We start from the raw sequence: 16,143 nt of genomic DNA on the forward strand, positions 1-16,143 counted from the left end.
TTTAATTCGAAGTTGATGGTAACCTGACCTCAAATCAATCTTAGAAAACACTTTTGCACCTCGAAGTTGGTCAAACAAATCATCAATACGGGGTAAGGGATACTTATTCTTAATGGTAATCTTGTTTAACTCTCGATAATCTATGCATAGCCTCATAGTTCCGTCCTTTTTCTTCACAAACAAGACAGGGGCTCCCCAAGGTGAAACACTAGGTCGAATATATCCTTTTTCAAGTAACTCATCTAATTGTTTCTTTAATTCTTGTAACTCAGCTGGTGCCATTCTATATGGTGCCTTAGAAATAGGGGTGGATCCCGGAATTAATTCGATGCTGAAATCTAATTCTCTTGGTGGGGGCATACTAGGTATTTCTTCTGGAAAAACATGTGGGTACTCACAAACAACAGGTATGTCGGTAATGGAAGGTCCAGAGGTATTTAAGTCAATAACACTACACAGATAACCAGATAAACCACTCTCAATCATTTTATGTGCTCTCAAAGCATGGACAATTTGAATCGTTGGTTTTCTTACTAGCTTATGGAATGAAACTCTATCTCCATCTGGCGTTATAAGGGTCACACTTTGCCTCGAACAATTAAGGTTAGCTTCATACTTAGTCAACCAATTCATTCCCAAGATTACATCAAATTCAGATAGATCAAAAGCTATTAAGTCTGCTCGAAACTCAACTTTCTTTATTATAATAGGGCAATCCTTATACATGGTTCTACATTTCACAATTTCTCCACTAGGAAGGGAAACACTCATAGCATGAAAGTCACAACATGGTTTCAAATTTAAATACTTTGCAAACAATGGAGAAATAAAGGAATGTGAAGCTCCAGAATCAAAAAGAACATGGGCTGCTAAAGAATGGATAGAGAAGGTACCGGTGATAACATTATCATTCTCATCTGCCTCATCCTGTCTCATCACAAAAACTCTTCCAGCTGGCTGTGGTCGGGGTGGGTTGCGGTTTGAACCTCCTGTGTTGATGTTGTTCCGGCCACGATCGTTGTTAGTTGAAACTGGTCCTCTCGTGTTTGGGGTTACCTGCTTCGGACAATCTCTGATGTAATGATCATGGCTCCCACATCGAAAACAAGTGTTCGATCCTACACGGCATTCACTCTCGATGTGGCCTCTTCTCCCACATTTGGCACATTCTTGCGCCCTATTATTCTGGTTTCCACGATAACCTTGTCCTTTGTTTCCAACATCGTTCCTCCTTTGGTTTCCCTGATAGCCTTGGTTAGGCTTCTTTGCTCCTCCTTGACTCTGGTTTTCATTTCTCCTTTTATACCCAACATTCTTCGCTTCTCGAAGCAGTACCACTCTCTCTACATTAGCTGCAATATCAACCATATCCTGGTATGAAGTAAACCTCTGAGTGGACAACTTATCCTGGTACTTAAGGTGCAGACCTCGCTCGAAACGGTTCATCCTGTACTGCTCTGTCGACACCAGGTCTGGTGCAAACCTTGACAACTCCATGAACTTATTTGCGTATTCCAACACGCTCATTGTTCCTTGTTGCAAGTGTAGAAATTCATCTTCTTTTTGTTTCCTCAGGGATGGTGGATAAAACTTGTCTCTCATTAACTTTTGTAGCTCGTTCCAACCAAATCCAGACCCATTCTTTCGTTCCTTGTTAACTTTCCACCATAATCCTGCTTGACCCGTCAAGTAGAACACTGCGAAATCAACTCTCCATTTCTCAGGGCATTGCAGGGTTTCAAACAACTGATCAATGCGACTTATCCAATCCTCGAACTCAACTGGATCAGGCTTGCCATCATAGGATGGTGGGTTAAGCGACGAAAAGTTCTTGAACATCGTTGCGCTCTCGTTCCCACTAACATCTTTCTTTTTCCGAGAATCATGGACTAATTCGGCCAACATTGCACTCACATTTTCCAATCGTTCCATCCTTTCCTCATGGCCATTAACATGGACATACTCCTCGTGAGTAATGTCGTTATCATCGTGAACATGATGCTCGTTGCGAGCTCCGTTGGTAACATCGTTGATAGCATCAATGGTCGACATTCTGCATAACATATCTTATCAGATTGAAGCGAAATAATAATATAAAATAATCCCTTTGATCCCGTTCCTACACTCACACTCATATTCATTTTAACTTAGCAAGATTTTAGAACATTCTTTTTAACTCATTCCTTAAAATTCTTCACTTAAAGCCTAATGAATTCTATTCGTGCCAAAACCCGTAAGGTTTAGCACTTATGGTGCAGAACCTTTGCTCTTGATACCAAACTGTAACGCCCCGACCTCTAATTCAATAATTTAAAGCATAATTAGCAGCGGAATTAACCTAATTGGTCGGGACATTACCTGCCGTAACTTCCTTTTCGGAAATTACAAGGCAAACATCAATCATAAGCCTTTAAATACTCCAAAATATATATAATAATCCGTTAATATTATTAAAATGAAACTACATAACTTACTAAGAGTCTTTAATTAAAACTATTAAACTATTAAAACTGTAAGCATAACTAGGTGGATGATAATAAAGTGAAACTCCTCGCCACTACTCGTGTCCATCATTCCCCGCAGTACCTAAAACGGAAAAGAAAACGGTGAGCCGAAGACTCAGTAACGAACTATTCTAGCAGCGTAAATTTATTTCAATTCATTTTATTTAATAACACAGGGAGAATAGAATAAGTAAAACATTTAATAAAACATCATATTCACTTCATTCATAAACTTTGCAATTTAACATTCTAGTTGTCGGCAAGTACGAACCGTGAAGGAATTCTCCACTGGGCCTGGGCCCTGAGCCTGGGCTCATCATCGTAACATGGGCCTGGGCCCTGAGCCTGGGCTCATAAACCATGGGAGCCTGGGCTCGTAATCCATGGGTGGACAGGTGTCCGTGGTGCATGCATGACCGATAGATAGGAAGATGGTAGTTTATATACCGCCAGACAAACCAGGTCTTTCACTTTCATTTATCATGTTTTGTATAATTTTACCAAGCCTTGGCTTGTATTTCAGTTCGAAATAACATAACTCATTTAGCTCATAAAACATCATTTTGATCCTGGGATCAATAAACATATTATTTCTTTCAAAGCATTGCATAAACATAATTTTATGAGAAAACTCAATCAAATCATATTATAATAAACAATTCAAACAAATCATATTTCATCCCACAATCCATAAAACACATCAAAACATTTAATTCATAAATTCAATCATAACGTCATAATTTCATAAATCATATTTATAAGGGGATTGCGGGTACTAGCAATAGCCGTTACCTCACTTCCGCGATTTGCTAAGGGTTTTCGTTGGTTCGTTCGTCCTGAGCTCCGAGTCCAATTTCTTTAAATAGTAAACAATTGAATTAGTACTAGATCGATAAATAATTTAAAATCAATACTTTATAACTAATAAATTCTATAAGTAACGTATTTTATAAATAATGAATTTTAATGAAAATATACTTTTCGAAAATATTATTAATCGGAATTTCAATCGAAATATATATATATATATGTAATTAATTCATAAATCGTTTTTCGTGAATATTATTTAAATTCTATTTTTGTTAAATAAGCTAGTAATTTACTTTATTAAAATCGATAATTAAACCTGAAAAATAATAACGATTTATTAATAACTAATTAGATTATAAAATTTTGTTAAAACATGAAAATTAGTAATTAAGAAATCTGAAGATAACAATTCAGTTTCCAACTCACCAAGGCCCAATTTGAAATGGCCCGATCCTTAAATTTGGGTTTTAAGGAGAATAAAATCAAAGTTTTAAAATAAAAACCTTGTTTTGGATTTTCTGGGAACGAAACACACGAGCAGGGGAAGGGGAAAGGGGTCGAAAACAGGGGAAACGGAGCAAGGAGGGCACGAGGAGGAAGGAGGGAAGGGGGGTGAGGCGTCTGGCTGGGCGACGCAGCGCCGGAAGGCGACGGTGAGGGCGGTGGTTTGCGGTGGTGGTACAAGCGAGAGAAGGAGGGAGTGCGAAAATGAAGGGGAAGCAGGGGAGGGGTTGTGAGGGAGAGTTCTGGCGATTTTGGGCGGAGCACCGGGGGTTTGTGTGGCGGCGGAGGTTGGTGTGTGGGTTGGTGATGGTGGGCGGTGGTGGAGTGCGATGGGGGTGGTGCTGCGAGTTGGAGAAAGGAGCAGGAACAGGGGAGGGGCAGGGCGTCGCGAAGGGAGGAGAGAGAGCAGGGGGAGGTACGGTGGGTGTGCGGTGGTGCTGGAGGGAGACGGTGGTCAAGGTGGTGGTTGGACGGAGGTGGCAGTAGTGGTGGCTGGTGGTTGCAGTGGTGTTTGCGGTGGTGGTTCGAATTAAGGAAGAACAAGGGGATGATTTTTTTTTTCTCAGTTTGTGAATTGATTTTGATAATGAAATGGATCAGAAATTGAAAGAAATTTGTAAGTTTTGTGAAGGATTCTAGAAGAGGAAGGCCTTGGGGCTCAAGAAAATGTATGGGGACTAATTTGAGGGAAGGTGGGATATGCGTGGGGAGCAAGACAGTAAAGCAAAAATGGATTTTTTTTTTTTTTTTTTTTTTTTAATAAATTCACAATATTTGGCAAAAATTCAGAATTTGTAATAAAATGTTTAATTAAAATAATTCCTTAAAAATAAATAAATTATCGTTAACGAAAATAAATAATTTCAGTTTATAAATTTGTCGTTTAAAATAATTCGTAAAAACGATTAAAATAACGAAATTCGATTATTCGTAATTTAATTAAAAACGAAATTAAGTTGATAAATATTTTTAATTTTAATAAATCGAGTTTAAAATTTCGGGGTATTACACTTACCGTCGGCGATGCGTATAGTGATTTTAGCGGCGTTGGGGAAATTTTTTAGGATTTGCAAGGTTTTTCGAGGGAATAACAGAGGACGAAGGAAGGAGAAAGGTTGGGGTTCTGGTTGAGGAAGAAGGAAGGAGAATAGAGGTATAATAGTAAAAGCACACTAACGCCTAGTTAACGCCGTTAGCCTCCAATGGTCATTAAGGATATTTCACGCAAGAAAATGAAACAGCGGGGGGTATTTGATGAATACCTGAAACTACGAGGCTATTTGGTGAATAAGCTTAAACCTTGGGTATATTTTATGAAAAATCCGTATAAATATTATAATCCCACATAACGGTAGTTTAGAAAAGCATAACGAAACTTATAATACTACGGGAAAAAATACGGAGTATCATTTTGCAACCGAAATTGGTTTAAGTTTACGATTGTGTTGTTGTTGACTATTGTAGCTTGTTGTAAGACGTACATTATTCAAATTATTGTGGTGGTGAGGAAAGTTACCCGTCATTTAATATGAAGTATACAAAGGTATTAATGTTTATACCACTACACGTCTACGCGGATGTAGCAAAACCACATCATATTCATATAGGATCTGCCGGATCCCAATTTGGAACATCACCAGAAACACCTCATATACGGAGTAATGATTAAGAAGTGGACCCCGTAGTCCCATACCCAATAAACTTAATTCCAAGCACTCAACCCAATCAAGGGCTTTTGACAAATTGATCACGGAGTAGTTACAATGTTGCTATTAACACATAAATTAAGAAATACTACATCCGTTTTAAATGATGTTTACGGTTAATATTTGCATAAATATTAAGAATAAAATAGGAAAAATATGTAAAAATGTGGATGAATATAATAAAATATAGATAAAGTAAGATTATGTGTAAAAAGTTAGGTGGATACAAGAAAAATATCAATAAAGTAGGAGAAAGTGATCGAGTTAAAAGTTGTAAATGTTATAGAGTAAGAGAGGTACGTATAATAGTAAATTTTCATGTTTATAAATAGAATAAAACAGACTAAAATAGAGATTGTAAGTATCATTTTTGAAATGGAGCTAATAATACTCCCTCCGTATTTATTTAAGAGATACACTTGGCCGGGCACGAGTATTAAGAAGAAGAATTGAATGAAATAAAATAATAAAGCAAGTGGGGTTGGGTAGATATTTTAATGAGTAAACAAGTGGGGACCATGTCATTTTGTGGGGTGGGAGGTGGGATGAGTTTATGAAATTATTTGTTTAATAGGATGGTGGGTCATAGAGTAAATTAGATGTATTATGTAATTAGATGGTGGGTTTGATAAGTTACTAAAAATGGCAAGTGTATCTCTTAAATAAATACGACCGGAAAAGGCAAGTGTATCTCTTAAATAAATACGGAGGGAGTAAATCTTAGACATTTAATTTTGGTCTCCATTTTTAGGGGCAGGTCTTTTAAAGGAGAGGTCGGGAGATTGGTTTCAGGTTGTTTTTTTTTCCTTCTAGTTTTTATGTACAAAAAAAATATATTTTCCAATATAGGAAATTATTGTCGTAAAGAAGTGTTACTTATAACTATTAGCAACATATGAAGTATCTGACAATGTCAAAAAAAAAACATATGAAGTATCTGATAACAAATTAGTAAAACAACGACGAAGGTTTTATAACAAATTGTACGTTATAAAAGAATACCCTCTCAAATGACACATCAATTATAATAAGACGCCACATGCTTGTTTAAGTTCATTATAAATTAAAAAAATACACGTAATAGTTTTATTAACATTGTACTTTGTATTCACGAGTTTTTTATACCAATATGACAATTCATGGCTTATATAATGGAATTACTCGATCATCTCGTCTTGCCGCCCACAACAAGTATTGGTCCCTTCTCATACACTCCAATAGGGGTACCATTATGCATTATTTAAGATATTCTTTCGTGTACGTATTTCTCTACTATGTGTACATTATATTCATTCAAGTTCACGTATAACAATGTATTTCCACTAATTATATAAGGCACCCCTCCAACTATATATAATATATGCGGATATGTCCCGTTAAACAAAAACCCCATACGGTTATACTAATAATCTCCTTACCAATATGTTTACAAAAACTACCAAATTACATCACACAATGGGTCAAGCTAAAATAGAAAACGGGCTTGAATCAATTACCTTTAAATCCACATGGATTCGCAAAGTGTGGTTGGGTACCGGGTGCACCACCGTGCTAATTGCCCTAGCCAAGTCCATATACGTCTCAATCAATTCCAATATATGGGTTAAGCCCGTATTAAGTGGTTTTGTTGGGTACATTTTGGCGGATCTTGTGTCCGGAGTCTACCATTGGGGCATTGACAACTATGGGGATGCTAACACTCCTCTATTTGGATCTCAAATTGAGGGTTTTCAAGGACACCATGAGAAACCTTGGATCATCACAAGACATGAAATAGCAAACAACCTCTATGCACTAGCCCAAGCCATAACCTTGTTGTTCCTACCTATACACCTTATTTACAATGACCCGAACTTAATGGCACTGGCCGGGTCGTTCTCGGGTTGTATCCTATTTTGCCAGCAATTCCATGCATGGTCCCACTTAACAAAGAACAAACTACCCGCCATAGTAGTGACCTTGCAAGATTTTGGGGTGTTAGTGTCGCGCTCTCAACATGCTCCCCATCACCACTCTCCTTACAATAGTAACTATTGCATATAATTAGTAAGTGGAATTTGGAACAAATTTTTAGATCAAAATAAGGTTTTTGAAGCGATTGAAATGGTCTTATTCTTTCTGTTTCGAGTAACGCCAAGGTCTTGGGAGTTGGGATTAGCCAACAAGCAAATGAATTGTCTGAGAGTTTCACACCCTCGCTGACTATCGGATCGGGAGCTCAGTGGCGCTGGATAAGAAATACAAGTATCTAGTATACTTTTTACTTATGTTTTTATTAGTGGCATGGACATTAATTGTGATCATATTTATCCAAAACAATAATAAATATATAATCAATTTTCTTGTGATTTCTTGAATTTCCTTTTCTTTAAATATTTGTTAACTTTTGAAATAATGTAATTTTTACAACTATTAATCATGTATTCATGTATCCATATATTAATCTTCATTTCGTTAATTGTACGTGTTGAACTAGTGCAAGGTTCCATTTAACTTATGTATAAACTAGTACATGCATTCATTCATGCAAGTTGTGTACTTGTGTACGTAATTTTTTTTAATATCCGAATGATTAGTAATCTATTTACGTACTCACCGATAATAAAATTTATATAGTACTACGAGAATTGAAAATGGCCTTGTTGGTATTCAGTTCTCATTGTTTGTCAAACACGAGGATAATTTTACAATGGCTATCGATAATAACTTTGTAGCTTTGTAGCTATTATAATCTTTTAATCTTCACCATTCTTTTTTAGTATTACTCCGTGAAATGTAAACCCTCCATTTGATTGACTAGACTAATTCTTTCAAGGAAAAATACTAAAATACAAAATCCTTCCTTTCTCAAACTAGCTTCCTGATACATGCTTAAATGTAAGCACAAGAGTAAATCTATCGAGAACTGTTACTCCATGATATTGGGAGAAACCTCATTTAGGCATGTAAATAGTCTGAATTATCTTCCTCTACGTGATTTTCATACTCTTCGTAAAAAATATATAATTGGTTTAATTAACTTATTTTAAACGGATAGATTGAGTGAACCTTTGTACAGCCTAACATGGAATGTACAACAATTCACATGCTAAAAATATGAGAGGACGTTAACAAGCTTAAGTTCCTACACCTCTCAAATTAGATGGTAAATTAACATTTACTATTTTGATCTCCTTTAATTTAATTTTCAAAGGAAATAATGCAATGCCTCTCATATATAAATTGATATTTTACCAACAATGTTGTTTCATAATTACTACGTAACAATCATACACAAAACAAAACAAAAAAAAGAAATAATAATCCCAAATTCGTTATCGATATTGTTTAAAAATGAAGAGATCAGCAACTCTCCCTCTAGTTCTAACGCTATTAGTCCTCGTTAGTTTTTGCAGTAAGATTTTGATTACCTATTTACCTTGATCATTTGATACGTAAAATTAATTATGCAAAACGCAAAGAAATGAAAAATTAAGGCTGTTTTTTGATTTGTTTGCATAATAATTACACGTATGATGATAATGATACACTCATATTATATGTTTGTAATTAATTTAACCTAATTGATTAAGTTTTGAAATGTACAGGTACTACTTTAGGTCAGTCGTATGCAGATTTCTTACCTCTTTGGGAACCATTGTTATCCGAAGAAGCATATGATGCCACAACTCCAAGCCAAGCACCCATAGGCAACGATGGGGAGGGTGAACCACCTTGTTTGGTGACGGCCGGTATATGTGATGATGACAAATGCAATGATGATTGCCAAAAAGATTATGGTCAAGATGGAGGGTGTATGGTGGTTCCTGATAGGAATATTTGTTGCTGTGGTATGTAAACACATGCATTAGGAATTACTTACTATCATTTGGCCTTATAAAAATAACACAATTAAATAAACATATATTTCTATATCATCCGAAATCCTCCGTCATCCCCGGCTTACCTACCTACTCCTATGTATATTCTCACAGTCTAATAAGAGACGAGATGTAATATTTTATCCTCGTCATCATCAGTAAAAGTGTAAAACAACCCGGCCTCATCCTCACAATTTCAGGCCCTTTTAATTTTGTATTTCATTCATTTTTTAAATATAATTAAATAGTTTAATTTGTAGTTTTGTACAACATTGTAACTGAAATTTACTTGCAGATATAAATATCTGAGAATGATATACCCATTACATGTCTTGTGGAGTTGTGGTACCTTGTTTTAAGTTTAAGTTTGTCTTCTCCTAGAAACACCTTCTATAATAGGCAGTTTTTTTTTTATTAATCAATGATCGGATAAGATAAGATTTTGCGTACATCTATGATCTATCCTTATACACTCAGAACTCGCCCCGAATCCGAATTAGCCCTAAGGGTGAACCGGGTGGTACACCAAAAAAAAAAATGATCTATCCTTATAGTATATACCTAAGTTTCGGAAAATGTGGGGACAAGTGGCAAAAACATAAATTGGGACAATCAAAGAAAACATTGACGAATGACGAGTGACAGACTTGTGGAAAAACGAAAAGAAGACGAGTATCATATTTAATTTGCTTCCTCTGGTTTGTAACTTCAGCATTAATGGAAGCATATGCTTAGATCTAATCAGCAGCGCAGCAGTTTACTACTCCGGTCCGATTCGAATTCCGATCCAAGAAACCAAGCTTAAAGCACTAGTTATGGAACAAAGGAAGAAAATAATTAAAGTACGAGGTATTGTCCTCAACTCAAATAATAATGATTGAACCAGACGATTGATTAATTTCTTGAATCAGTTCACAGTTACTACAATATGATCGAAATATGTTGTTGATTGTCACGGGGTAGTACATTACCCGGATTTCTGTATAAAAATTGAAATTGAAATTGAAATTGAATGTAACTTTATACAATCAGGGGATCTCTTCAGATGTACTGGTACAAATAAACGTAGTAACATCAAGCCCCTGATAGAAAAACCTCAACTAGTTCTAACCAATAATATTACACCAAAAACATAGCAAAAGAGATGCATGAACACACAAGGAGGAGCAGGTAAGAGGAAATAGTCCTCGACAGGCAGAGCAAACAGTATGTCGGGCATTCAGATGGTAGCGCAGATCCAATATTCAGCTCAACCCTCGTCAAAGAAAGATCAGATGATGGCGATAATATAAGCTTACTGGATCGGGTGGTACTGACCAGCTGCTCTTTTTGTAGGAAGTTTTCGCAGAATAAAGAGGACAAGTGCGGAAGGCAGTATCTCAACAACCTGTTATTCCAATTCCAATGCAAGTGAGAAATAAAACAAATACATTGTGTTCTAGATCATACTCCCTCTGTTCCTGGGGAAAGTTCTTCCCGTTTCACCAACGTTCCTTTTTGTTCTTCCCATAGTGAATCTTTTCCTTTTTTATCAAACCTTTTTCCCCAGAATACCCTCGTTTTACCATTTATTTTCCTACCATATGCTACCTTTATTCCATTCATCTATCCACTTATTCCCATTGATTTCTCCACCCACCTTATTTAATTCATTGTTCCCACTTATTCTCTCTCTTTCATTTATTCTTAAAATAGAATATTCTTACTTTAATCATTACTCTTACCCCAATCATACCAAGATTTCATTTTTTTTAATCCTCTCCCTGGTAACTGGAAAAAACAAAAGGGAACGGAGGGAGTAGAGATATACATTCAAATAAACTTTTAGAAAAAACAAAATACCGTGTAGTAGATGAGATCCAAAACTGGATGATTCAGGACTTCAAGAGATGCGTCAGAATCAAAGGCAGATAATACAACCTGTAACCATAGTTTATGTAATGAGAACAGACTCAAAGCAGGTAAAGCATGTGATAAGAGCGAATAAGGACCCTAATATGACAAGTTCAAAGTAAAAAAGCATTATGGAGTACAACATCAGAAGATCATATGAGTTGAAGAAATAGGCAAAAGGGTAAAATCAGAATATCGGGATACTACATCTAACATATGATCTCGTCGATATTAAACCCAATATATCAGAAACAACGGCTACATGAGACCATACAAATATGCAATACAGAAGGCCGAGATCCAGGCTTACCATAAAGCAGCGAATGAGAAAGCAGGTAAAACAAATTGCTGTAACTGATCCAACCTGCAATAATATGTTCGAGTCAGAATGTCGGCCCTACTTTAACAATCCATCACATAACTTTATTACCCATAGCTTGAATATTTTACAGAAACGCTACATAAGTCAGCCATACATGATAAGCGAGATTTCCTCATAGCAACACAACTGCATAGCTAATAGAGTAATAGGTGTATCTACACCCTCAAACACTAACTCACTCATTTCAACTGTCATTTAGTTGGGTACTAAGTGTGCTCTACTTTCCAGTAGTTTGTAATGATTATTTTTTTGAAAGAAAAATAAAATTAAAACACAGGGGGAGGATGTTTCTCAATAGATCTACCCTCATACATAGCAGAAGTTATCTATTGTCTAGTGAAAAATATGGGAAAATGTTTCATTGGGATAGGAAAAACCTCATGAAGTTTCTTTCTTCGCCCCTTTGATTCAATTGGGAAGCGCCGCAACATGTTAAATAACCTATAAAACCAAACAGCAAGATTTATACCTCTCTAGATTTTACTTACTCCTTAAAGCACACAAATAATAATGTATGTTAAGAATGGTGTACCTTCCCCCGTACAGAAGGAAACCAAGTGCTGCTATAATGGACACCACTGCAAAGGAAAATTTGCATTATGAGAAATTAACTATACACCAAGGCTAAGAGCCTAAGATAAACAGAAACCAACAAATTTGGTAACCATTTAACTGCACAACAGACCTGCGATGAATATTTGCCCAATGGTTTCAGCAAAACGGGTATCATGCATCCATATGAATATCCAGATAAAAGCCTGTCATGCCGGATTTACTCAGAGCATTGAAAAATAAATACGAAAGACATCAAAGTGTACACGTAAAATAACACTTAGCACATAGATCACACTTTCCCACCCCCTCCAAGAATTATTCAACATAGATAAGAGCACTTGCCTTTGTTTAGCATTCCCCAACCACCCATCTTAAGCTCATTATATTCATTTACCATTTCCAGCCTCGTGATTTGCCAAGATGCCTGATCTTATTAAATAGTTCCAACGAATACAACCATACGTTGAAGAATAATTATGCTAAAAAATTCAAATGAGTAGGCAGCGTCCATGACCAAACAAGTGAAAACATATATGAAGTACGTACGGGATTAGGGATCACACTAGTTCCCTATAACCCTTTCCCTTGTGCCTTCCATGAGGCTTCTGGTGAGGAAAAGAGAAGGGAACGTGTTTGTGTTGGAGACAAATAAATGGCTAATACAAATAAGATAATATTAGCCATTTATTTGTCTGTGGTAACAACTGGAAAGAAGGGAATTCTTCGCAGTTCAGAATCAGATATCCTGTTACATTCCACTTGTTCTTATTTGATTGCTCAAGAATAAATGTGTTATACCGTCAATACTCTACAAGACTTAAAGCAAGGGGAGGCACATAGGCATGATACAATCAAAGTCATCTTTCATTATGTTAAGATATGAAAGATTTTGAAACCGAAAGATCTTCTAAGTAGTTTCACACTCTGATTTTACACTCTGATATTATTTTATTGGTGTTTTATTGATTCTTAGGAACTTGACGCGACAAATAATATTGCATTAGATATCTTTCTAAATGATGTGGAATAAAAAATAAAAATAAAGTAAATTAGTTGAACAGATAATCTGAAGAGGAAGCAAAAGAAGACTGACCTGTATCACATAGACGATGCAGTTAACTGCAATGTACCAGATCCTGAGGTTATTTGTAGAAAGACTTTTAGCCTGTTAAAGATACAAAAGTAAAAAATCAGGCAAACATGCATAAGCATTGTGATTGATGATTGCATCAAACTAATAGAACTTCTACCCCTCAAAGAATTGTGAGAGCCATTTAACGGATCACTAGAAAAATCACTAAAAGTAGAGACTTAAATTATGTGAAACAACATAAGCTGCATCGTCAAAGTACTATTCAGTAATGCAACTCAGTTGTTCCATGCTCATAATAATCATTTCGATAATGCTCATATTGTACATAAGCAAGTAACAAAACAAGCCAAATATACACCTTATTTATAGAACTCATTGAGCAAAAAAGTTCTTTTAAGCAAAAATAATAAATAAATAAATGCATCATACTGGCACGGGCAAAATAGATCCAGAACATTTCTACACTTACCTGGTAATATATCTCAGCCCAGAATAGAACCAACAGTGTATATGTTGTAAAGAATAGCAGCCCAGGGAAGTCCAATACTACTGACGTTAAGACCTGAGGAAACATATCATAAGACCATGAGCAACATAAAAATTATAGCTTAGTAGAATTAAATCAACATCATGGTGTAAAGGTTTGATTAAAAGGACAAAAGATAACGACTTTCAACACATAATTTCATTTGTGATATATCAAACACTGCCTATTTCATGGAAATATGCTTGAGTCGATTTCTCCAGGACTAAATGACAGAAAGTAACCTGCTTAAGGGCCGTTTTGGTGTGTAAATATTTTTTTAGTAATGTGTAATAAATAATGAAAATGTTTGTTTTACCTTTAGTTGACATAGGCAAAACAATATCATGGTAAAAGGTGATGCTGGTGTAGGCTTAAAAACTTACTAAATCATCAAAATAACGGATAAACAGCTACACGATACTCAAAAGCCAAAGTACGAAGCATTTCCTGTATACTAATTCCTTGAAGCATTCTGATGTACATATTATGGCAAATTACTCCCCTCCATTAAAAATTTACTAGGCAACTTTGTTGTATTATGTTGTCTTCGACTCTTCAAACACGGGAAAAAATCAGAAGGGATCCATTACAATTTCATGAAGTACAACCAAAAGGATTGCTCACCTTGGGCTTCAAAGCAAATACAAACATATGACAGCCAAAAACCGATGCCCGCACTGCAACAAACAGGTCCCAATTTTAACACCAAGTAAATCATAAATTTAAAAGTAGGTGAGATAAACTAACAATTCAATCAAAAAAGGCAGTTCTCAATCACCTCCGTTGACAATAAAATTCATTAAATGGAAAACCTTCTGCGTCGTCCAACCATATTCCGGCACTCTCCAATCGATCCTTATAAGTTGAATCTGCCCATCACCAAATTCACCAAATTCAACCAAGTCGAAATACAATCACAGCCTTAATATCAATTTAATCAACAAAATCCTAAAATTGGAGATAATTCGACGAAAATCAAAGCATTGAAATTAGCCGCGCAGAGTCAAATTAAACTATGACTAAACCTAATCACAACTCAATTGAACCAAAATCTTAAAATTACAATGATTTCACCAGGTTAATCAACAAAACCCCATATACCCAAAACTCAATGGAAGCCAAAGGATTGAACTTTGGCTAAGCAATATCAAATGAATACAGGTTTCTGCTGAATGTTCCCATTAATCAAAAGAAGTTAGCTTGATCATCTTAAAAGCTGAAAAAATCCACAAAAGTTTCTATTTTTTCCCCCTCAATTTAGAAACTAAAAGACTAAAATAAGTAGAATTCACAGATTATCATTGAACAAGAACTAGAAAAAGGAGATAGTATGCAAAGAGAGAGAAGATGTTTACAAGGGCAACAGCAGAAACAAGAGCATAGATAGCACAAAGGGTGAAAAATATGCCATCTTGCCACTGAGTTGACTCGTTGATCTCGTCCCACCAACTCGACACGAACTGAGGCCGTGTGAACCCAACTGACGCTAATGAGTTAAGCGCCAAAGTAGCCATTTTTACAACAATACCCACCCAGAAGAGTTGAAGATGATGAGGATGACCCTGGAAGAAAGAAAGGACCCCACCAACGGGTAGTTCCCACGTTGCAGAGAGAGAGAGAGAGAGAGAGAGATTGATTAGGGGAGGGATCAAAATATCCAGGATGTTTTGGTGGGGTTTAAATGTTCAACCTGATTTTAATGATCTTGAATTATGGATTTGTTTTAATATTTAAAACCTCCGTTTCTAAATATACGAAGTATTTTTCGGTAAAGCGCTGAAAATCTCCCCATACTAATCAAAATTGCCCCACTATTTTACCAATATATATATTTTTTTTTTTCCATTCAACAGTTATCATCCTCATTTACCCTCTTACCTTCCTACCCCAAATCGGACTACCACCGGCCAGCACCGCCGGCCAACACCCCCGTCCACCACATGCCAGCACCGCCGCCCCCACATCAACGGCGATAAAATGCGTAGTAATGTTTATATGGCCGAGTCTATCGGTGGAATGTCGAATTCACAAGAAGCTTTTTTTTTTGTCCGGAAAAAATTTCAGAAACGTATGCATTTTTAACTTGTACTATGGTGCAGGTAGAGCTGTCAAAACAGGTCATCGGGTCGGGTTTGGGTCGGGTCATGATCAGGTCGGGTCGTGTCGGGTCAATATTCCATCCGGGTTGAGTTCGGGTTCGGTCGGGTCGATTTTAGGTCGGGTCGTGTCGGGTTTTTCCCTATCCCGGGTTCAGGTCGGGTTCGGGTCGGGTCACATTTCGGTCAGGTTTGATTTCGGGTTCGGGTCTTA

The 16,143-nt window shown here is 36.4% G+C and overlaps 2 protein-coding genes and 1 pseudogene across 2 annotated transcripts; 2 read left to right on the top strand and 1 right to left on the bottom strand.

The window, feature by feature from the left end:
- Positions 1–6,900: 6,900 nt before the first annotated feature.
- LOC110776237 (fatty acid desaturase 4, chloroplastic-like) lies at positions 6,901–7,952 on the top strand (annotated as a pseudogene).
- An 810-nt stretch (positions 7,953–8,762) lies between these two features.
- On the top strand, positions 8,763–9,723 carry LOC130459485 (uncharacterized). The gene is made up of 2 exons (XM_056826877.1): positions 8,763–8,918; positions 9,112–9,723. Exons 1-2 carry the CDS (start codon positions 8,858–8,860, stop codon positions 9,360–9,362), a joined length of 312 nt encoding a protein of 103 aa, XP_056682855.1. The 5' UTR covers positions 8,763–8,857; the 3' UTR covers positions 9,363–9,723.
- A 532-nt stretch (positions 9,724–10,255) lies between these two features.
- On the bottom strand, positions 10,256–15,498 carry LOC110776232 (tobamovirus multiplication protein 1). Its single transcript, XM_021980786.2, has 11 exons — positions 15,189–15,498; positions 14,612–14,702; positions 14,458–14,510; positions 13,777–13,869; positions 13,308–13,379; positions 12,345–12,417; positions 12,192–12,237; positions 12,037–12,100; positions 11,588–11,641; positions 11,227–11,304; positions 10,256–10,771 (listed from the first exon to the last, which is right to left on the bottom strand). The coding sequence occupies exons 1-11, from the start codon at positions 15,345–15,347 to the stop codon at positions 10,679–10,681; spliced, it is 876 nt and encodes a 291-aa protein (XP_021836478.1). The 5' UTR covers positions 15,348–15,498; the 3' UTR covers positions 10,256–10,678.
- Positions 15,499–16,143: the final 645 nt, after the last annotated feature.

The sequence above is a fragment of the Spinacia oleracea genome, chromosome 4 (genome assembly GCF_020520425.1).
Source record: "Spinacia oleracea cultivar Varoflay chromosome 4, BTI_SOV_V1, whole genome shotgun sequence".
NCBI lineage: Eukaryota > Viridiplantae > Streptophyta > Magnoliopsida > Caryophyllales > Amaranthaceae > Spinacia > Spinacia oleracea.